The sequence below is a fragment of the Anser anser genome (assembly GCF_964211835.1).
Source record: "Anser anser genome assembly, chromosome: 8".
Taxonomy (NCBI): Eukaryota; Metazoa; Chordata; class Aves; order Anseriformes; family Anatidae; genus Anser; species Anser anser.
The window spans coordinates 14,704,720-14,728,170 of NC_139728.1; the positions used below are offsets into that span (position 1 = coordinate 14,704,720).

At 43.3% G+C, this 23,451-nt stretch overlaps 1 protein-coding gene across 11 annotated transcripts in view; it reads right to left on the minus strand.

The window, feature by feature from the left end:
- Positions 1–23,451, minus strand: part of PLA2G4A (phospholipase A2 group IVA) — a 116,803-nt gene that overhangs the window by 61,048 nt on the left and 32,304 nt on the right. For 3 of the 11 annotated variants that reach the window (XM_083846850.1, XM_083846849.1, XM_083846852.1), the window contains exons 1-3: positions 21,372–21,511; positions 6,704–6,802; positions 6,407–6,542 (exon numbers count right to left, since the gene is read on the minus strand). In XM_083846850.1, the coding sequence (XP_083702976.1) occupies positions 6,407–6,439 (33 nt within the window). In that variant the 5' untranslated portion in view covers positions 6,440–6,542; positions 6,704–6,802; positions 21,372–21,511. Of the gene's footprint in view, positions 1–6,406; positions 6,543–6,703; positions 6,803–16,397; positions 16,540–20,886; positions 21,097–21,371; positions 21,973–23,451 lie in introns of those variants that run through there. The other 8 variants (XM_083846853.1, XM_083846854.1, XM_083846857.1 and 5 more) reach the window with 6 other exon arrangements.

The following is a 23,451-nucleotide window of genomic DNA, read 5'->3' on the forward strand; positions in this document are numbered from 1 at the left end:
AGGACAACTTGGTATGGTAAGAAAAAAAAAATACGAAGGGGGCTATTTTACCATGTGCTCATCTTTGTAATTACCTTCCCCCAGTAAAAAGAACAGGTGCAATTATTTCTGAGTACAAGTTCTGGAACAGATATATGCATACTGCACATGCAAAGGATAAAATTAGTAAAGCACAGAGTATACTTTTTAGTACACATCATTATTCAAAGTGTAAGTGTCCCTAAGACAATGTAGTGAGGGTAAAAAGCAAGCTGTTAAAACATCCACAAGCAAATTTCACACACTTTTTGGAGCTTCATGTTTCCTGCAAAGACCAAGCACTATGCAAGAGCTGCCTTTTAAAAGCAGCCAGAATATATGGCCTAAATGGAAGCAGTGAGATTAAGAAATGAAAGCAAAAACCTCAATGGAAAGAGGCCATTGGTTCACATCTACTTCTATTTTGCCTACATAGTCACAAGTTTGACCAGCCTACTGAAAGCCATCAGGAGAAGCATCACTGTGTACAGACACCATCGGCCTTCCACAGGGAAAGAGCAGAGCGTGGGTAAGCTGTAAGCACTCAGTATTACGGCCAGGCACAGACCCCACACAACTGTCTCTCTGTGCTCATGCCTATGCTGCTACCTTAACGCCCGCCTGACCCTAGCCCTTTGGCTGCCCACACTGCCTGGATGCTGGTTCACTCCTGGCACCAGCCCACAAGCCCTCCAGGGATGGAAATTCGGGCACCCCCTCGCCCCTGAGCTCTGCCCCTGCGCTGGGCACCAGGTCCAAGCTGCTCTCCAGCTCCCAGGGCAGCTCAGGCAGTCACCTACAGCTCACACACACACCTGCGCCTCAGGTCTCCATCTTGACATTCTTGCTGTCTTTTCTTACTCACCCATTAGAATCATTAGGACAGCTAACTACATACTGAAGATCTTGCAATGTATCCCAATCAGAAGAGAAACGGAACTACCAGAATCAGGAAATTCCTTGAAGTTTACTTAAAATAACAAACAGTACCTTTGGAGTGGGACATGTTTATTCAGGCTGCACCCGGTGCTTTTTTGTGTGTGTGTGTATGTTTTGTTTCAAAACACCTTTTTTAAAGGAACAAACAGACAAGCCAAAAAAAAAACTACAATGCATTATTCATGGTTTAGTTTTAACAGTGGCTTGTACCTCCATTTAAGCTACAGCTTGCTTCAGCTGCTAGACTTATAAGGGCCTTCAAGAGGTTCTCACAGCTATTGCGGAACTGGTTGTTTCAGACAAGCCTCACTATTTCACATACATGACATCCTTACACCACAACCAAACTGGATCCCTCTTCAATACAAATAAGATAAGAAACAACAATCTCTTGTAAGTTATATATCATCTGCTCAAAAATAAAAAAACAAAAAGTCAATCATCATCTATAGATAGCAAAAGTGGTTTGTGAATTCTTAAGTAAGAGCTGAGTCAAGGCTCATTGAAAAAACAACACGAACAGCAGAAACACAAACTCCTCCACAAGTCTGCAGTCTAGAAGTTTGCAAAGGCACAGCCACATCACAGTGGCAAATACCTAGGGGAAAATGCCCCCAGTGATGCTAAGGGTATGACTTCACTGCAGACACTGGCTGACCCAGACAATGACTTGCTGCATCTTCATTCAAGCTGTAGTCACTCGCAGGTAGGGGGACGTCTGGAGGCTCGTTTCATGACAGTCTGCCCAGCAGGAAATACCAACTCTGTAATTTTTCCTTTGTAAAGCTGTAGGAGTTGTCTGGTTCAGAGAACAAGTAAGCAAGCAGTGGGAAAACTGTGGCAATGCAAACTATTAGCTTACAAGCGGTATACTGAAGCTGTCATTTCGCAGCAAGCGGCTCACCAACCACAGCAAAAATGGGATCCAGCCTCTGGCCAAGTCTTCCAGCCAGGACTGTTAACCCAGTCAGAAGTATCAAGCTGAACAGGAAGGTGTTAGACGTGTGACTTCACATCTATTGCCTATTTAATTTAAATCACCTATTTAACAGCCTGCCATGTCCTGACAGGAAGACATCCCAAAATTTCATGGTATCCATCTTTTGCGCTGCAGCTTCCAGGAGAGGATGGAAGAACAGGAAGGAGGTCAGGACTTCTCACACAGCTACATAAAGCTACCCCAGCTCTGCATTTACATGGTTTCAAAAATTTTTACAAGGTGTCAATCTCCAGAAAACAGGCTCTCTCTCCATCCCTTGTTTCCAGCTTGCTTTTTGAGTGTGCTCAAAGCTGTTTTATCAGTGTGTGCCACATTCATACATGTCAGATCACTGAAGTGCTGGTTTCACAATGCAGTGCTGGCCCCAGCATTTGTTCACCCAGACTGATGTTGTTATATCATTGCTTTGTCATATACAACCTTATAATTAAAAAGAAACAGCCTGAAGTACAAAGACACCACCCTTCCCCTTATTCTTAGCTGTTAGGAAAGCTCCTGTCCTCGCTTGAGACCACAAATCAGAGATCACTGAATATTTAGCAACAAGGAGGAGGCTGAAGTTATAATTAAGTTACGAGTACAGGACAAGGGCGTGCTGGATTTAGTTCTCAGCTGCTATGTGAAGCTCAAGTACAATTTTGGTCCCCAGAGTCCTGGCTGTAAAACGGTGATACTGCAAGATGTTCACCTACAGAAAGCACTTCTGGAAAGTAGTTTGCCTGCATCTCAGTCCTATCCATACAACTCATGTGCCTAAATAAAATGCCCACTGTCAAAACAAGGATAAAACACTCACTGGAATTTTCTCATTACAGCACTATGGAGATTGTCATTACTTTCTATTGCAAGTTTCCTAATGCTACCATGAGAACTGCTTTTTATTGATGTAAGCAGCAAACATCTTAATTCCAGCTGCTGCTGTGCCAAGAAAGTTAACTGTGGCGCAAGATTTGGTATCCTCCAAAAGGAATGTGAATATGCAGAGGCCTGGTAAAACAACAGAAAACCATTATCTTCTTTCCCCATGCCTCACCCAAAATAACAAACTGAGGCTCATAATTATAGAGTTATTAATATCTGGACATAATCACATGCTTAGAAGAAATTTGCACAGTACTAAAATAAATGATCTCCCTCTTAGTAAAAATGTACACAGATACACAGGAAGCTTGAAAGCCTAGATCTTTTCTTATCCTAAAATAAACGTTTTTCATGCAACTGAAGCGCAAACGGAAATTAAGGCAATTTTCCTCTTAGAATCCAGTTTCTAAGGGTACTAAGAGACCTAAATATCCACATTACCAAAGAAATGATCCCAAAAGACATGCTAGATGTTAGTTTTTGGAAAGACTAACTTCTACAGAAGTTAAAAGCCCCCTGAGAATACAGTATATTGACTCTAAACACCTATATAAATCCTTACTAATTTAGATGACAAAGCTGTGTTTTCTGATGTGACTTAGGTTCACCTTATGTCTTGATAAAAATCTGTACATTGCCAACTCCTCAATTACTTCAGAGGAAAACAAGACAGTATAAATCATTTAAACGTTGCAACACTGAGTGGAGCAACATCTGCATATCTTTAAATCTAAGACAGGTTAAAAATTGCAGAAGCTCACAAAACTGAAAAGCCTAAATCCTCTCTTCAAAGGTTACCTGGTTTTACATATTTCTTTCGCTTTACTTCTTCTTTCTCCATAAGTTTAGAGAAGGAAGGAGAGAGGTAGAAGAGGGGGAAAAACACAGAAACACCACCTTCAATATGCCTTCTCCAAAGATGGGCTTTCTGAGATATGACAGCATTTGCTCTCCTCGCTCAGTCCACCCCTTTTAGGTACAAGCACTAGGTTTTCCAAGTATGCAGAACAGTAACTGTTCAGTGTCTCCTGCCCTCACACATCTCCATCTTTAACTCCTCCTCCTGTCTCCTTCCTTCATACATCTCCATCTTTAACTCCTCCTCCTGCCTCCTGCCTGTCTTTTCCACCTTGAACTCTTTTTTTCTCCCACTAAAATTTCCCTTATTATCTAATTCCCTTCATTTATACTTTTATACATACTGCTGCACTACAAGTCTGGGAAACAAAACAATGCTCTAAAAATCTGCTGTAACACTATCAGGTTTTGCCTGTGAACTTTCCACACTTACCAGGAAAGCAAGGAATTTGCATGTGTTGAATACAGTATTTTTCATCCCCCAGAACGCTGAGTCACAAAATATAATCAGGAGATCAGGAGATATAAACCAAATACAAATCAGGAAGGTCTGCTATACCTTGCGTAATAAGGACTTACTACTTCTACTTCCTTAACTTTAAGCAGGACACTCAAGCTGACGATTGAGCTGGACAAATGAAAATGTTTGCTCATTTTGTTAAATAACAGATTTTCATGAAGTCCATTCTTTTACATGGGTATTACAAATAAATGGAAATATTTGTGTATACACATACATTTTGAAGTTATTTCATTTGTTATTGTAATATTTAACCCTAATACCAATGTAACAAGGTATATTATGTCTCAACTCTAGTCTCTGAACCCAAAAGCATTTTGTGAAGCAACTCTGCAGCAACTTTGTGAATGCCTTCTTTTATTCCTTCTAGTCTTTCATAAAAAGAGGGAAGAAGAAAAATAAAAGAGATCAGAAAATGCACAGTGGTTAGCAGAAGGACTTTTGGAAAATGCAGAATTCTTTTGAGACTTTTAATGCCAAGTGTTGTAAAAATGCACTGGTTTTGCACTGATATAAGCCTGCTGCCCCAAGTGTTCAAATTTCAGTAAAACTTTCCTTGCAATTTAAATTTGAATGAAAAAAAACTCAGACTTCTATGCATTTTTTCAAGCAATTACAGAGTCAGCTCTTGCATTAACAATATTCCTGCCTGCAATTACAACATTGCTGCATCAGAATTCAGCACTGCCAGAGGACTGAAATCACTTATTCTTCTGAAACTGTATCTTGTTCACTATGGTGCACATACTGGTGTCAAAAGAGGTATTTCGTGTGAATGAGTCAATGAAATGAGTGAATGCATCTGAGACTGCTTTCATAAAGGTACACAGCAAACCAAATATTCCATCCAGGAGAGGGCACTGATAGCGAAAGGAATATGTTAGCATATTGTTTTAAACACTTGTAAATAGAGACGTCAACCTAAAACTTGTCTTTACAGCAGCATTCACAGAACTGCATACAGAGTAAAACACAAGTTTGACATCTGTTGGCTGCAAACTCACATAAAGGATGTGACTGCGTTGGGTGGAAACCACATCATTGATAAGAGGTCATTTCAAGGAAGCACGCACTATATTTTTAGCAATGTTCAACATTATGACAAGTATATGGTAACTATCTTTGAGTATGTATCGCTTTTCCTGCCATGAGATTCTGGGACAGTTACGAAAAGTAGCTGATATGAACACACTCAGCTTGTTTTGAGATTTCAGTTTTGATAGAAATGGTGATTTCAGTGTTTACTTCAGAAAGTCATTCAAGCAGAGATATGCGAGAGCACACTGCAGCCACTGTGTTCAGCAAGCTGCTGACCCATTCTGCTGACTTGCCACCACACAACAGGCAGTTGTGTTCCCATTTCCCACCTCCTTCCCTTGCCCCCTACTTCTCCACTCATACAGCTTGTGCTCACATGCTTCTGCCCTTCCCTTGGGCCAGCTATGACAGCACCTATCTCATCTTCTGCCTCAAACTGGTTTTCTCCCAGTTCAGCAAAGTCAGCGCGCTCACTCAGAGCAGCTGCACTTCAGAGCTGGTAGAGAGGATGCAGGAGGACCACCGCAAGGCAGTGGGAAGGAGGGAGCACTGTGGCACCAATGTGTTGTTGAGTGGCACAGATCCTCTCACTGACCCTTACATGAGTTCACAGGCTGTATGTTGAAGATTCTCTTTGAATCAACATCATTGATAGACACTGGTTTAAGATCAGTGTATCCAAATTTGCCAATTCATCCCTCCACCCATACTAACGAGAAGGGAAAAGTGTAAGTTCATAAAATTGTATAGAAACACTGTATTGGAAGGGAGAAAGTTAGTAGCATGATGTTACTTTTGTAGGCTACTGACTAATAATCAGTGTGTAATAAACTTGTATGAAAAACTTGTCAAATACAGACACTTTAATGAAATACTTCAAACAGGCAATTCCCTTAAAACAATACCCTCATCATGTTAAGTTAGAAGCCTGTATTCTGCTGTGACTTATACATGAACAACTCATAGTCATTACCTGTTTTTGAAAAGTTGAGTTTCTTTCAAATCTCATTCAAATAAATTTCTTCATAAATTTGCTCTAACCACACTTAACTTTACTTAAAGGAATTCACAATAACTCTAGTGCTGTGTGCTTATTAGAATAACTTATAAAAGAATACATGATACAAGACAATACATGAGAAACTATAAGTAGAAGACATATAGCTACTTACCACGATGTGTTGATAAGGATCTATGAAGGACATTTTTGTCTCAATTTTTATTCAAGACAACTGTCAAATGTCTAGTTCAATTCCACTCTGAAGAGGCTTCTCAGTTATTCAGAGTTCAGTATGACAGATCCTTTAACTATTAAATAATGAAAAAAAAATGTAAAATCCCCGTGTTCCTTTTAAACTGTATTTTGTAACAGAACAAACAAGTTCATCCATTTAAAATGTTCCCACTATGCATTTGTTAAGCAAAAATTTTATTTCATATAAGCTACTGAGGTACAGATATTTACTTGCCTGAACTACAGAAATTTCTTGTGCTTATTTCTTCTGACTCAGTGTAACAGAACAAACAAAATATCTTCAATTCCAATCATCCAAGTGCTTCCAGCACCTCTACAGATAAAGAAAAGAATAAAGCAATTTTATGTATACAGTAGGTGCATTCATATGTACATGTTCATTGTAATGCATGGAACTAACTAAAATCACTGCTTAGGTAATAGACTTTTTACTGTAGTGACAAATTCTTGATTCCTGGAGCTTGCCTCTACATGAAGGTGCTCACATGGTCAAGACAGACCAGAGATGAAGCTCCTCTTTTTGTGTCTTCCTCACTACACTAGGATACATCCTACATTCACACCAGGAGCTGTGAAATTTAGAACTGAAAGGCTCAAGCATGAGAGTCGGCAACTTGCATTGGACAACTGCAGCCCTCTATGGCAAGGGTCTGTTAAGCTTTCTTAATGCAGCTTTTAACACCACCTTTGCTTTTCAAGCTTTTTCCTCAAATGACGAATTCACAAAGTTGCACCTAACTGCACCGAAAAAAGTAATGGAAAACAAACTCTACTATCTCAGCAGCACCAGCACAGGGGAGTTATTAGCCAGCTTTCCATTAATCGATAAACTAGCAGCAACAGTGCCCTCTGTAAACCTGGAGAGGAAACTCCAGCTGGAGCTGTAGACAACCCCCCAGGGCATCCCAGCTGCCTACAGAGATCCACAGGAGGTTTTGCTGGGCAAACTGCTCACCATCTTGCAGGATTTAAACAGGTTCTCCATAGGCCACAATTTTCTGAAGATTTTGTGAGGATTTCTATTGAAATTGGGCTACCCAAGGCCTTAAGCTTCAGAATTTTTTTCAACCGTCAAAGTAAAATACATTATGTTTTTCCTTTCTGCATCTCTTAAAAATAATAATAATAATGATAATAACTGCTGGCCAGGACTGGTTCTCAGATTCAAGTAGACCACGGTCACACCTGCACCATCAGCACAAGCCTCAGGCGGAAAAGCAAAAAGCACTATGTGAGGCAAATGTTGCCTCATCACCCATTTTTGAAGGACAGAATAAGCCCTGAATGGTGATTTATGTTATTTCCAAAAAACTCACTCAAGCAACTACATGCACACCTTCCCATAAAAGATTCTTATCACCATGCTCACTAGAACACACTGCATCCTTTCTTTGATCCTGTCAGCCCTAACAATAGCTTGAGGCTAGAAACTACCCTGATTTTATTTACTTATTTAATCTAAGGAAGTCTGAATAAGAAACACTGCAACACACATTCAGTTCATAGTTTTCATCCAAAGCAGCTCAGTGTCAGGGTACCAGGAACAGGTCAGCTTTGTTACAGAAAGCAAGCAGCTTTTCAGACCTAAAGGATGCTAACACACAACATGCCTTTATTAACCCTATTCTAATAACAATTGCAAAGACTTATTTTTATTAAAATCTCATCAACCAAATTCAACAGTGCTATTAACAGGCAGGTGGGAGGCAAGCAGTGCTGTGTTTGCATAGGTGTTGTATAGTTGATTTGCTACATACACCTTTATTTTGCCTTTCATCCTGTTTAAAGAAGGACACTGGGAAGTGTTGGTAAACAAGCCCGGCCATACCGGTAGTTAGGACATGTTGCAAACTTCGAAGGCCACCAAGCAAAGGGAACAGTGAGGCCTATCCAGTCACTGTAGCGCGGAGGAAACAACCCGGGAGCGGAACGAGAACAGGTGTGTGCCGCTGTAAGCACACGGCCACGCTACCAGCCCGCCGCCCCGAGTGCGGCGCTAACTGCCGGCCGGCCTGAGGGAAGCAGAGAGCGGGCCGGGCCCAGGCAGAAGGCTGGGCCAAGTTACGTGCCCAGCAGCCTGGAGGCAGGTGTCGAGGTCTCCAGCCGGTCACTCCCCTGGTCGACTGAGATCATCCATGCTCTTCCTATAACCCCCTGCCTCATTTATTTCAACATCTGCAGAAAATACATTTGTGATCCTGCAAACAACAGCCTCTTTGACTACTGATCTGTAATGAATCCCCGAGCAACATCTGTCCTCCATGCTGCATGAAGCAAGTGGCGTGCTGGCAGACAAATACGCAACGGCATAATTAGCGACTGTCAAAAACACACATGCAACATTTCGGGATAAACAGGCAGAAGCTTTAAATAAGAGGAAAAAAAGCAGCCATGGAGCAAGCAGAGCCTGATGTGATCCACAGCGCGAACATTCTGGTTCTCCACACACCCCAAGCTCATGGCACGATGGATCCCAGCCCTGGTCATGATGCTGCTCTTGGCCTGAAGGTCTGTCAGGATGCATCTGGGCTAATCACACTCATGTATTTCTCTATTTAAAATCTTCCTGTGACAGAAGAGCCAAAATGCAGCACTAACAGAAGCTACCTATTAAGCTCATCAAAAACCTCAAGGAAAGTCCCAAAGAATGTTTACTTCAGACATCTGTAGTAAATAAAGCTGTGATCCCACTATGATCTCACATTACACTGCCCCTATGCACCATCCATCCTAGAGAAGCCTAATGGAAAAATCATCAGCTAATTGAAGACTTTATCATAAGCAAATACAAAGAGCAGAGCACGAGGTAACGCTGGTGGCAGGCCAGCCCTTGGTGGACTGAGAAAAAGCCGTGCCTCTAACCAGACCCGAAGGGTGGGTGCCGCATTGCCCCTGAAAAGTGTCATCCCCAGGGCCAACAGAATTCCTTCCTAAAGGGCTGCCCAACAGCCGTCACGCTGCAGCTCTACAAGAGCACACGCCTAAAAGCTGTCAGTTCATACAGTAGCACCAAAATTAAACAAGCTAGTCTGACTGATTAAATACGTATTTCTTGATGTTTTACCAACAACTGCCCATTTCCAAATTATTACATTTATAAAACATCACATTAAACATAGCATCTTGAACAGAGCACAGTTTAGTTTGGTCATGTAACACAGAGAGAGCTTTTTACTAAGCTCCTAATCTCACTTGCACCCAGAAATTAACTATCTTTGTCAGCCCAAAGCATCTAATTGTTAGGTACAATTTCAGACATCAAAAGTAACAAGCTGTTAGTGGACAGGCATTTCTCTGTTTAAATCAAGACTTTTTGATCTTAGCCCACGTTCACATGAGGTGACAAACTGAAAAGCGTAAGGGAAACCACTATAGAGACAAACAATAAACAGAGAAATTCCCAAAAAGAAGTTGATGCACACATGGATTATTACTGGAAAAGTTTTAATTCTCAGTGTCGATCCAGTAACATTGCTTACAGATACCTTACGGTTTCACAGGATATGTTAAGGATGAAAGACATGAAGAATAATGAGGCTTTCTAGTTCCATGCCAAGTATGAGGTTACTCCATAGTTAGTGTCACTGAGCAGGAAAAACTCCAAAAATGAGTAAAGCGCAACACACTATAAATATCACCACCAGACTAAATCCTCGAGATGTTAAGAAAATCATAAAAGGGAGACTGTTTATATCAAGTTCACCAATTCCTTTTAAAAATCAACGACAATTAAAAGATAGTAAGTGTGACTCACTCGTAGTCATTAATGCTCAAGTTGATACGATAAAAGTAGAGGGTACAAAATAACCTAAGTACTGCCTCAAGGTTTTGGTATGAATGTCACCGTCCACTTTTATCAAATCAGATTACAGAATTTTATTTGGTTACAGATCAATCCTGTGATTGTACAATAGAAATAACAAATACTGTTTCTACATGATTTTGCCAAGCATCCTGGAAAATCACTGTAATGTTATTTCTTAATTTAGGTCTTCCCACACAAGAAACAAGGATTACCTCTTCCTCTGTGTAGGGCATCCATCACTCATTTTTCACCACAAGTGAAAAATCATATGCTTTGATGTATAATGACTGTTCTTCCCATGCCTTGTTAAGACAGCATGGGTAGAGGGAAGGATTCTGAGCAGAAAAGCAAGAAGCTTGACCTTTGTGCCACATTTTTAGAGGATGCTGTAGGGTGAAGTCTGGTAAGGAAGTTGTCACTGTATAAATTACTGGAGAGGAGATTTTAATATTGGGAAACCATATCTGACTTCCTGCTAAAGAGAGCATAACATATGAAAGGATCACGAATCTCTTTTGCAAAGATGACCTGCTGGCCAGTGAGCAATTGCTGAAGCTATAGGTGGAGCTGAGAGCAGTGAGGTTTCCTCTCAATGGAAGAAGAAAGATTCAAAGCACACCAGCAGGACTGAAACTCCAAAAACATTTCAGAAGACATTAGTGAGGTAAATTTACACCTTTTCGAGTGCTGGAGGACTTCAGAGGACAAAAGTGAGGAAGACTGCACTGCTACCAGGCCAGTACTCTGTGTACAAGCTGCCCAGCATCTCCTGGGAATCTCCATGTTACAGCAGCCTCCTGCCATAGGAGACGAGGCTTGGTGAGTCAGGGGGAATTCAGACATGCTGCCGTAATAAGTTTAATTAAGCTGGGCTTAGTCCAACAGAAGAACTCTGTTACATTCTGCAGGCAAATACCTTACCAACAAATATTCAGGAAGCATTTCTGCCTGCATACCTGGCACCTATTACACGTTGACCATGGGAGGCCCCAGTACATTTGCTTTCTATCCAAGTATTGCATTTTCACCGTGGACACTAACTACAGGCCTGAAGGAAGAGGCGACTGATTCAGTGCATAATGGTTTATCCTACAATTATATTGCTTACGCAAGGAAGGGTTAACAAGAAACACTCACTGCAACGGTTCACAAGAGGTTACAAAAAAACCCATGTCATCATACATAATTTCACTGCATATCCATCTTAGAGAAGTTAGAAGATGGTACAGAACTCTATCTTCCTAAAAATACTTAAGGAATGAATTCAGATTCTGAAAGATTGCCTTACTACCTTTATGTAACTTTTCACCACTGCTTCATATTTTACTTGAAATTGTGCTAGTAATAACAACAACAAAAATCAGCCATGAATATTTAAAAAGTTCAGCTAAAGGATGCCAAGAATATTCTTTAAAAACGGCAGAGATCACTGACTGTCTTTTTCTACAGAAATCCAAGCCACAAAACAGATAATGTAGATGGTAGGGTTTCAAAATTCATCAAAAACCCTCAAGCAAACAGAAAATCAGTAACCACCGCTGCACAGGTTAGACTCCCTACAACCTTATGCCAGAACCAGCTAGCTTGTTTTTCCTGCAAGAAGGCCAAAAAACAGAGAAGAATGTGAGAAATCACAAGTTCCAAAAAAGAGGAATTATTTGGGTATATTCCCAGTAAAAACAATTACAATACACTAGTCAAATCCACCTATTGCTTAAATCATTTTAAGAAGATTGTCTATGCAGACCATTTGTTATATGCACATTTCAGTTTAAGCAAGTAGGATTTAAAATGCACAACATTTCTGTACATTAGTATTTGGAGATTTAGTTACTCTACAATTTATTTATTTATTTTTAAATATACAACAGCTGTTCACTTAGGGGTGTTCTCACTTTTGGAAGCCCAACTTAAGGCAACAGAAAACATTCATTCTCTCTTCAGCTTCAAGATAGTGGGTGCTCCAACTACTTAGCATGTTTCAGCTGTCTGAAATGGGAAAATTCAATACCGGTCAGTTTTGAAAGTGTTGCCAAAAATGCAAACATTTATATAAAAGTTCTAAAATTAATTGATGTATATGAAGTGCAACACTTAAAAAAAAAAAAAGGACAGTGTTTGTAGACTGTATTTTTTTAAAACTTAGGTAGAAGTAAAAAAGAAAAAACACCACTAAACTACCCTACCTTTCTGCTTTCAGTGGGTTGGCTGAGAACTGTTTGCAAAAGTCTCCATGACCCCCTTTAAGGAAGTCTTTCTAGAACTGTGGCATTAACTATTACTGAATATTTTAGAGTTAGGGCAGTAGATTTAGGCTCCAAATACTTCAACCTTCACTCTGCCTTGGTGACAACAGGGATGTCATCCAACTTCTAAATGTTTCAGGCCAATGTCTTAAAAAAAAATTAATAATGACAGATTGGTTCTTACATATCTTTGCACCTTTGTTCCCTCTTTGTTTTCAACCATCCCTGTTTACCAGCAGGGAAGCAAAAAAAAAAAAAAAAGAACTAAAAGAAGTTATCCTCATGTTTTCGCTAAGTATTTATGTTTTGCTTTCGGGGGGATGAGGCAAGCTACTGCAATGCATGCACAGCTGTTCAGCGCTCTCAGGCTTCAACTGCAAAGGAAAATGCCTCTGTGTTACAGTTATGCAGTGGTTTCACACAACAGGACAACCACAATAATAGTTAAAAAATGCAAAAAGATGGGGAAATTAACAGCCGGCTTCTGTTCAGGTAAGACATGTCAGCAATAAAACAAATTTAGCTGAAAGTTGGGCGAACATTTCCTTTACATATCTTTTAAGCCGCTGCCCCGCTTGCACCATGGGGACGGAGACAGAATTGCTTACAAAGGTGCCTTTCCCCATCCGATGCTCAGCACGTCTCTGCAACGTGACTCAGTGTTACAACCTCCATGCTCTGGTTTTGGACTATTTATTCAAAATATGAGCTCTGGCCACTGTCCACAATAAAGGGGACAATAGTGCTGCACTTCCTCTGGTCTAGCTGGTGATAATATTAAAAGCATGACAAAGTAGTTAGAGTGCCTGATGACTGTGCCCTTGTGGAAATTCATCAGGACTTTCTAGTAAAAGTAGTCATAAATAAAACTTCTGACGCTGAGATTTTTCAGCATCTTTTAAACAATGCGAGTAAAATTTATACGGAAATACTTTATGATTGTTGCCAAGCTTGAGTTTGAGTACGTAATAAAATGTAGGTCTCATACATGAGCACAGACAAAAGGCAGATACAGTCATCCCTACTGCGTATGATGCTCTCTAAAGGGAAGAGACAAGGTTGTGAATTTATACTATGAAAAATTTCTTCACTTTTTTCAGACATTAGTAATTTTATAAGGAAACGATTGAAACAGAAATGTACCAACGCCTGTTTATTTATCTGCATGTGGTGCACGGCTGTAACCTGAAGCCAAACAGCATGGGGCAAAGCCTGCCCAACCCCATGCAGTCAAGCCTACAGCTGCAGAGACCTTCAGACCAAAATCTGAGCAGTTGCCAAAAAATCTCCTGAGTTACCAACTTGTTTGAAGCCAAAGTTATACCAGGATTGCAAAGAAAGTGTTTACTCCAGGCTTCTGAATTTCTGTGCGAATTGAAAGGAGACTCCTCTGCAGCCCTGCTCCCCCAGCCGGCTGGAGGAGCTGCGTGTCTTCCTCGCAGCTGACTGCGAGAGGGAACGGCAGCTTCTTCTGCCCCTTCTCGAGCTTCCTCTTCCTCTACGGTGCCTCCCATAGTCTCTGAAGTTGCACCCGTTCCCTGGACACTTACCATCTCTGCCACTCGTCTGCTCAGAATGGCTTGGCTTTTCTGCTCCACCACTTCCACCGCATTCGGAGGAACAGCAAGGACACCCCACTGCCACCAGCACTCAGTGCAATCCTGCTTCTGATTTACGAAGAACACTTTCAACAGGGCCTTGCTTGCTTCACTTTTAGACACCTGTCTCAAGTGCTACCATTAACAACACAGCCAAACCCTGAGAGGATGAGGAGAAAGTTCACCTCTCCTATGAAGTCAGGCTGAGGGAGCTGGGGTTGTTCAGCCTGAAGAAGAGAAGGCTCCAGAGAGACCTTATAGCGGCCTGCCAGCACCTAAAGGGGCTGCAGCAAAGCTGAGGAGGGACTCTTTCTCAGGGAGTGGAGTGATAGGACAAGGAGTAATGGCTTTAAACTAAAAGCGCGTAGGTTTAGATTAGCTATTCAGAAGACATTCTTTGCTAGGAGGGTGCTGAGGCACCGGCACAGGTTGCCCAGAGAAGCCATGGATGCCCCATCCCTGGGAGTGTACAAGGCCAGGCTGGATGGGGCTTTGGGCAACCTGATGTAGTGGGAGGTGCCCCTGCCCATGGCAGGAGGCTTGTACCCAGATCATCCTTAAGGTCCCTCCCAACCCAAACCATTCTGTGATGTAAGGTTATAAGGTACCCTTAATGGATGCACAACATTATCAACTAAGGCTCTGCAGACAAGTAAAAACAAAAAAAAATAATAATATTTTGATTTAACACAGCTATTGGACATTTTTCTATCATAAGCCACCATAAGATATGTCGATCTGTACTGTGTCTTGATTCTAGCAGTACTAAGTGGTTAGCTACTGCAATGGTTTCACAAAACAAACAAGAAACACAAAGCCAACAAAAAAGCACTAACTACTAGCTAACCAGACTTTAAATGTGGCCTTCAGGAATGTGATACAGCCTAATTCACTAAGAAGCCACAAAGGATGACTCAAAAAGTAAATGGAGAGCAATCAAATTCACGAAGAAACCCCAAATTTACATATTCTCTTGTTAAAACAGCTTTGCAAAGTCAGGGACACAAGAGGGACTTTCAAGTTTCTCCTTGATGCATCAAGAATTGGTCAGTAGGAGAAAGTTCAGCAGAATTTGAATGAACTATGACTACTCTCTTACAAACTTGCCTAAGTTTTTAATTTAACTTTTCCTTAAGCCAGCAAGGACTTGGTACCTCCCTCAGCAGCTCAAACTCTTGCTCAGCACATTAAGACACTGCCTGATGGGCTCATGCTGTGCTGAAAGGGAAATGACTTATACATACTACACGACAGGGGAATTCACACAACAGAGATGTTCAAGTACTTTTCAGCAATAGTTTTTGGTCAGGAAATGTCAATTTGCCAAAGCAAGAAGCTTTCACTGGCAAACCAGACCAGTTCTGGTAACACTCCTTTTGGAAAGGGATTATCATATGTCAGTCCTCCGCCGTCCATCAGTTAACGCACCGAATAGTGCCAACAAGAGGGATGGCCCCAACACTAGTGAACTCTGCTCTGCTCTAGCACAGGAGACATTCGGGGCAAGCTTTCCATCTGCACTGCGAGGAACACGGGCTGGGCACTGCTCCGCTCCGCACACCACCATGTTAGCTAGCCCTATCCTGCTCTTTCAGCAGGATCTTTCCAGTGTCAGCACTGATCACAGACAGACCTATGCAAAACAGAAATTTTAAAGAGAAGAAGGAACTGGAGGGAGAAGCCAAGCTTGCTTCACATGAGCCTCCTTTCTTCCACCAGCAAACGTGAAGCAAGCTTTACAAGCAGCAAGACCTGTTTTCCTTTCCCTTTAGCCATATCAAACATTTTTCATGCTTGTACTATTTCAGTTCGTAAATTACAAGACAATCTCAGGAACACACAGAAGATAAGCAAAAAGGAACAAAAACAAAATAAAAAAAAAAAAAACACACCACATTTTGAGACACCACGTAGTAAAATTCACCATAGTTACAATGGGAATTTTTTTTTCCACAGCACTGCAGATTAGTGAGAGAGGAATATCTAACAAGGTAAAACTGAGTCGTGGCTTTTGTGTTTTTTTTTTTAATATATAATTCTTATTCAGATTTGACTTAATGATCATTATGAAGCTATTTTATTTTTCCTATATCAAAAATAGCCTTATCAAAATTAAACCTGTATTTATTAGCCCACACAAGAGCTGAAGAGCTCACTAAGTTCGTAAGTTTGGGATCCTTGGACAAAAAAGGAATTCAAGTAGAAAAGCCAAAATAATTCTTGGAAGTATGTCATAGTCAAATGTAATCAGTAACTTACCAGGCAGGTCTGTGTGAGCACGCACTTTTCAAAGTGGAAAATGCCAGAGAAATGCAAGGTGTAAGGAGGTGCTTGCAGTTAGAAGAGAACTGCTTTTCAGTGCTGCTGGCACCGCCAGCTTCGTACAGGAACCTCACACCGCCTGGTAAAAAAAACACGTCTGCAAGTGTTATCTCTGAACTGGCGCAAACCCATAAAAATAAACGGGAAGTAAAGTGAGGATTTGCTTCCTTTAATCTTCCCTTTAAATGCTGAACCAGCTACTGCTCCCATTTGTCTACAAGTCCTTCTACTAGCACTGTCCTTCACTGACCATTGCAGGTGTTTGCTTATGAGAAGAAATGCATTTCCTTCACATAACAAGACGATGGAAACACACTCTGCTTGCGAAACCTCAGCAGATTCATGCCTTTATCAGAAGATAAAGAGGTGCTGTGCTTAGTCTAATGGTTAGAAACTCATTATCAATTCTCTCTGGATTAGGAGGGAAAAATGATCCAAAGAAAACAGCAACATAAGAATAACTTGCTTCATACTTTATTGAAATTGTCTAGGTCCAGATTGCATCGTTATTCCAGATGTTCGTTTACGCAGGCATCCCTATTTATGAAACTGAAGAGCAGAAGTGCCTCAAAAGCCATTTTCCTTTACAATTCTGTTACAGACTATTTTTAAGAGATGGCACCCAGGAGTAACATCCAGGAAATTTCTAATTAGTTCCAAGGGTCTACACAGTCACCTTCTCCCCACAACTATTTTATGTACTGTGTGTTTTTTTTCTAACAGGACTGCAATGTGATGTAGCAGCTGCTGATTTTGCATACAGATAAACTTTTGCATGCTGAATACAACAGCAGTCTCTGACAGAGCATGCAAAGCAATGGCTTGGGCCGCAGCAGGAGTGTCTCTGTGTCTGGTACATTTGCCCGTGAGTGTTATTTGCTTTCCCTTCCCGCTGACGTTAATGGGTTTTGGAACAGGACAAAACAAATATTCTACCTGGAGGCATTTACTTTTACTGTCCAACTGACAGAGCAGTAAGCTAAATGCATTAGAAATACAGTTCTAGTAATTAATCACCGTTTACATTCTATATCCTGGAGACAGACATGGTCACAGGTAAAAAAAAGAAGAAGAAACACCCCCACCAAACACACACCTACTGACGAGGCTTTCCCAAAGCCAGATCTTTCTCTTCAGCAGTTTGGCCAATGCAGCAAACCGTACGGGACGGGACAGCCCCTACAAATGCATTCACCATTCCTTGCCTCCATCTCCACCTCACCCGCCATCTCGCTTATCAGCCTTGTTCATCACCCATGGCTTCTGAAATGCAACCTTCTGGAGGCTGTCACTGTTACTTACTGCAATAAGTGCACGTTCATGTGGATCTTCTCATAATCTGTGCCTGTGTGCATGCATATAATTTACAATGACTACAGAGTTTTATATACGAGGATAGTGGTTTTGTTTTTTCTGCAATGGGTGCGTACTTCTACAGATCTCAGCTAAGACTAAGCACTGTTAGATATTACTAATAGGAAAAGAAATACAAGTTTCACTGTTTTTTGCTGAGATCATTTAAGGAAAGCAAGATAATTATCAAAGAAGATTAAATTAGATGGCTTTATTATCAGATAACCACAAAAAAACACTAATATGACAGAGTCAAATCATGTGTAGCTCCGAACTTGTGTATATGGGAGTTATGCTTCTCCTTCACAAATCTGTTTATTTAGGGGTGGAAGCTGGGGCAGTGGAGAGACAAGGATTCTTGTTTGCAAACAGACTACCATATATTTTGGAAAATGTGCTCTCAGCATTCTAAAGGGGTGAAAATTAACAATGAGCAACGTTTAATTTAGTAGCTAAGCCTACAAATGTCTGCCAAACTAGTTTTGTTCTCAGAAGAGAGAAAGAAGCGCTGCATTCCTTTTCCTCAGCCCCAGCATGCACCACTGCCAATGCCACCGCTCACTCGAAAGGAGCTTGTTCCTCAAACTAAGAGACAAGTGCTTGTGTGCGAGCTGTGCAGTCTGCACAGGAGACTACTGTGCTCAGAGACTAGAGGCAGCATTCACCCCACTTAGCTAACAGATGTCTTCATCTTTCCAGTCATAAAAATTAGGATCAAGTTTAAATGGTCATTAATAACTTTTACTTTCCCCACGATTTGTTTACAGGAAAGAAAAAAAAGAAAGGTTTATTGCTTCTTGGTGCTTTGTTTGCTCCTGCTTCATGGACCAATGTCTCATGTCCTCAGGACCACCTCCTGTCCGTGCACCATGAGCTGAGTAATGCTGCTCCAGACGTTGACACACAGGCTACTGGAAATTGGTACGGTCAGGAAATTCATATCATTTCTCTGAGGTAAAACAGCAAACGAAAGCCCTCAGGAAAGTCTGAATACCAGTTTTAAGGAAAAAAAAATAAAAAGAGTTCTTTTGAAAGCATTCTCTTATTACATCACATTATTATAACCTAGGGCACGATGAGATAATTTCCATTACTAAGCCAGGTTCTGGAATTTGTTTTTCAGACTAGTGAGAAAGACACAGTTATATCACTGAGGAATGGGAAACACACATGAGGCAGAGTTCATCACCTCTCAGCACGATGATAGCCCATTCTGCTGCCACTGCCCCGGAAATCAAAAAGAAACCCTTCCAAAGATTACAACAAGTTCCCAGTCAGAAAGAGGAGAATGCAATAACAACTGGCCAGTCTGTAAACTCACTTTAAATATGTGTCTCATGACTGGTCCCCCAGGCTTTAACTGGGAGCTTAAACACCAGCTGAACCAGAACTGTAGGAAAATGCTTGACTGTGTTGTTTAAACCATCTCTGGACTATAAGCTAGAGATATTTTTGACATCTGTGTTTGGCATAACCACTAAACTGTGGGCTTTCCCATCAATGTGAAGTGAACACTTAATCAAATATTACGTTTTGCTCCCTCAAGGTCACTCCTTAAGTTTGGATACTGTCCTGAAGGATACAAAGATTCTGATCCGTATCGGTGCTTTGTATCATGGAAGAAATACATCTGAGCATGATCTCCCATCTCTCAACTCCGTGCACTAACCCTCAGCTGTGCCATGCTCTGAGATGTCTCCAACCCGCTGCGCTGGGAAGCATCAGCAGTGCACACTACGGCATGGCCAGAGACATGGTGGCACAACACCTGCTCTGGAAGTGGATTCCAGCTCCTTACTGCCTAAGAGGGAAACTAAGTATTTTCTCATATTTTGTAGCCAGCTTTCATCTGCTTGAACTTCTAGATACAAGCGGGAGATACCTCCTTCTCTGGCTGCTACACAAGTCTATCCTCATGTCTTCCAGCCCAAGCCAGTCAATGGGCTTCATTCAGTTAACCCATAGATCCTAAACATCCAGAACAGCTCCAGCTCTACTGCCATGGCTGTCCATGTCCAATCTGCACAGAGTCACACAGGTTGCCACACACCTGCGTACCATTCAAGTGTCTTCAAACAGAGCCACTTCCAACTACTCCTGAAGTGACGTGCGCCTGGAGAGCCAGTGCTGTGCCACACTGGATCCAGCCCTGGGTACTGTCAGGAAGATGCGTCAAGGAAGCAAGCGGAGCTCACGTGGAAGGCCTGCGAAGTGCGCTCGGCAGCTCATCAGGGATCTCTCTGAAGGCAATGGTCAGGGCTCGCTCCATAGACATCATTTTTCCCCTCGATCACTAAGTGTTATAAACTAAAGTACACTGAAGCCCAGATTGGTTGCAGCACTTCCTACGTTGGCTATTTTAGGACAGTGGGCAAAGTCTACTCAAAATATCATGCAAATACAAGAGGGGCACCTTATGGTAACTCTGCTAAATAAAATTAATTCACGTCAAGGTGAAATTAAGTACATGACTTTAGTGAAGCAACGGGATTGGAAATTTTTCCTTTTTGTCTACTTAAGCAAAAAGTGGACCATGAATAGCACCTACTGCCGAGAGCCAAAAATGGTATTTTTCCAGTGCAGATTAACTGGCCGTGCAATAGGAGATTAAATTATGTGGCCCAGGTATTTTGATGTCTCTTTTTTTACATATCCCTGCTATAGGAGGGCAAGAGAATGCCCAAAGGTGGTCGTAAAGGGACAAGAAGTAGATTTTGGAAGACAACAACGGCCTACGAGCACTTCCCATCGTACGTTCAAAACTGTCCCCCTAACAGGAGGAAAAAGCAAGCACACCAGTTTCAGGTTCACGTTTTCTCTCCGAAGGCCTGAGGCTGAGTGACGCTCCGCAACCAGAGCGGAGCTGACCCAGCGACCAACCCGCGCAGCACGAACCGGGTCGCACCGAGGCGCAGGAGGCCTCGTCCCGCCCGCACGTCCCTCCGCCGGCACCGCCCCGGGCACGAGCCTGGCCCCGACGGGCACAGCGCGGTCCCGTCAGAGCGGCGACGGCGGCCTCCCGGTGCGCGCCCCGAGCCGCCAGCAGGACGCCTCGGTGCGCTTCGTCCCGTACCTGACACAAGACCAGAGCTGCTGTCGCAGACATTTTGTGACATTTCTCCCTAACAGACATATTGTTTTACTTCCCTATACGTTTCAAAACGGATTGCTTCATGCACTGGCACAAGCCAGGGCGTCCGCCGCGATCTTTGCCGAAGTGGGTGCCCGCGCCCCACCTCGGCCCGAGCCCCTGCTCCTGTCCGAGCCCCAGCCCGAGCCCCTGCCGCGCCCGGCGCCGCCCAGCACCTCACGCCGCCGGCACCTCACGCCATCCCCGCCTCACGCCATCCCCCTCCCCTCCCGCCCGGCCCCGCTCCTCCCGCGCGGGCCGCCCTGCGAGCGCTGCCCGCCGGGGCCGCCCCTTCGTCCCCGACCGGCGCCCGCGGCCGCTCCCCTCAGCAGCCCCCGGCCGCCCGCGGCCCGGCGCTGCCGCCGCGCACCCCCCGCCCGGCCCGGCCCGGCCCGGCCCGGCCCCGCGGCGGGCGGCCGGGGGCTTACAGCTGCGCGCGGTCCCGCGGTCTCGGCTGCCCGGCTCGGCTCGGCTCGGCCCGGCCCGGTTGCCCGCGGCGGGCATGCGGCACTTTTCAGCCGGGCGACGGGGGAGGCGCCAGCCGTCAGCTGACCGCCGCCTCCAAAAGGAGGCGTCCGGCGCCGGCCGCGGTAGTTTTGGGGGGAAAAAGCGCCCTTTTGGCACCGCCGTCCCGCTGCGACCGCTGGAAAGGCGGGCGGGGAGGCGGCGGGGAGGCTGCCCGGAGGGGAGCGCGGCTGGGCCGGGGCCGCGGGCAGCCGTGAGGGGGCGCCGGGCTGAGGCCGTGGGGAGAGGGCTGCGACGGTGACAACGTCCATAACTAAAAGCAAATTTAAAAGCAAAATAGATTTCAGTTACTAAGAGCGGCTAAATGGAAACTCGCGGCCTGTGGGTGCTCATGGTGGCACACGCAGGCACTGTGCTCCCCTCACGTCCGTGGTCGTGGTGCCCAGCACAGTGGGACACCCAGGGGCCGCTCGGACCCACAGGTAACCACATGGCCGCTCTTCGTTCCACATGACGTCCACCACAATCTCCTCTCAGATCAACCAGCGGACAAGCTATGCTTCCTCTCCCTTCCATCTGCCCGAATCAGGTTAAAAGACATCACAGTGGGAGGCTGCCAGAATGGGAGCATGCCCACATTTTCAGTGCAGATACTGAGCTGGGTAGCGCGGGGAACAGGCAGCTAGGATCCCAAAGCTCTCTGCTACCAGCCTGCAGTAGCAGTCGGGGACACATGCTTATGGCTGCACCAGCAGGCCCCCCTGCCTGTCGAACCTGTGTGGCCATGTACCTGGGCTTGCTGTCTGTCTGCAAGGTCTCTGTGTCTTGGCCCTCACCGAAATCCTCCAGCTCTGAGAGAAGGAAGTCTCTGGAGTGGAGAGTTGGAGTTTCAAGTTACTGCTTTACCAGTCTAAAGCTTACGAAGACAAAGCCTCTGAGCTCACACACACACGGAAGTCATTCCTATTGCTGTCTCTCATCATCAGACTACTGCTCCTCCGCACACTTCAGCATTATTAAAATTTTTAGTCTGAAACACACCCCCATCGTGCCTTATTCAAACTAGCTCCTCATCTGGTGCACATGAAGTTAAAATTTGTACATTTTGGGTATGCACAATGGTCTTTTCTGGAGGAAGGGCAAGCAGGAAGCAGGAGATTCAGGGAAGCAAGTGGCTGGTTTTGGTAACTTTTAATGGCAACACACTTGTTTTTATTAATTCTATCACTTTTGTGAAGATAAGATGACTCTAAATTTCCCTTCCACATTTGTTCTGTTTTTCTTCAAAGGTTTTTAAATTGATGTATTTTGAAGCATACTAGGGTATATTTGTAAACTGAAGTGTTATATTATTTGCTGCATTATTGCCATCCAAAAAAAAAAAATCCCGCTTGGGACGTGGATTCCATAGTAAGTCAATGGGAAAACCTGACAGGCATCAGCCTCAGCTGCTGCTCTCCCTTAACTAGCTCTCTCAACATAACAGATGTCAAGCTAGTCCTTCTTTAGGCACCAAAAAATAAGTTTGAATTTTTCTTTGATGTTGATGTCAAGCTCTTTCCAGTTTTAAGCTTTATGATGGAATTTACTGGAGTTTGCTGGGGCTTTGCACATACTTAACTAAATAGCCACATGGTCACTCACATGGCCATAAAAAAAAAAAAAGGGCAAAGAAGAAAAATGCCTTAGATTATTCAAAGCACAGAAAACCAAAGGGTAGGCTCCCACAAGTGAGAGGTAAATATTCACATTCACATTCTGTTAACAAGGCTCCTAAATGTGTAGTAAGTTGGTAGCCACAATTAGAGGAAAGCGAGCCACTCCTTGGTACAAAGCAACGCAAGCCAGAAACCTCATTTTCTCCATAATCTTACTGGTCTCCTGCTATGATGCACTGCAAGAGCTGAGCAACTCTGGCCATTCCTTTTAACCTTGTTTTCTGTCTCACCTTGTAGGGAAAAAAGGCATTACGGTAGGAAAGTGCTGTCCTGTAAGTGCTGTCACAAAGAAGGGTAAGTTTATGTTTAGAAAGCAAACCTAGGG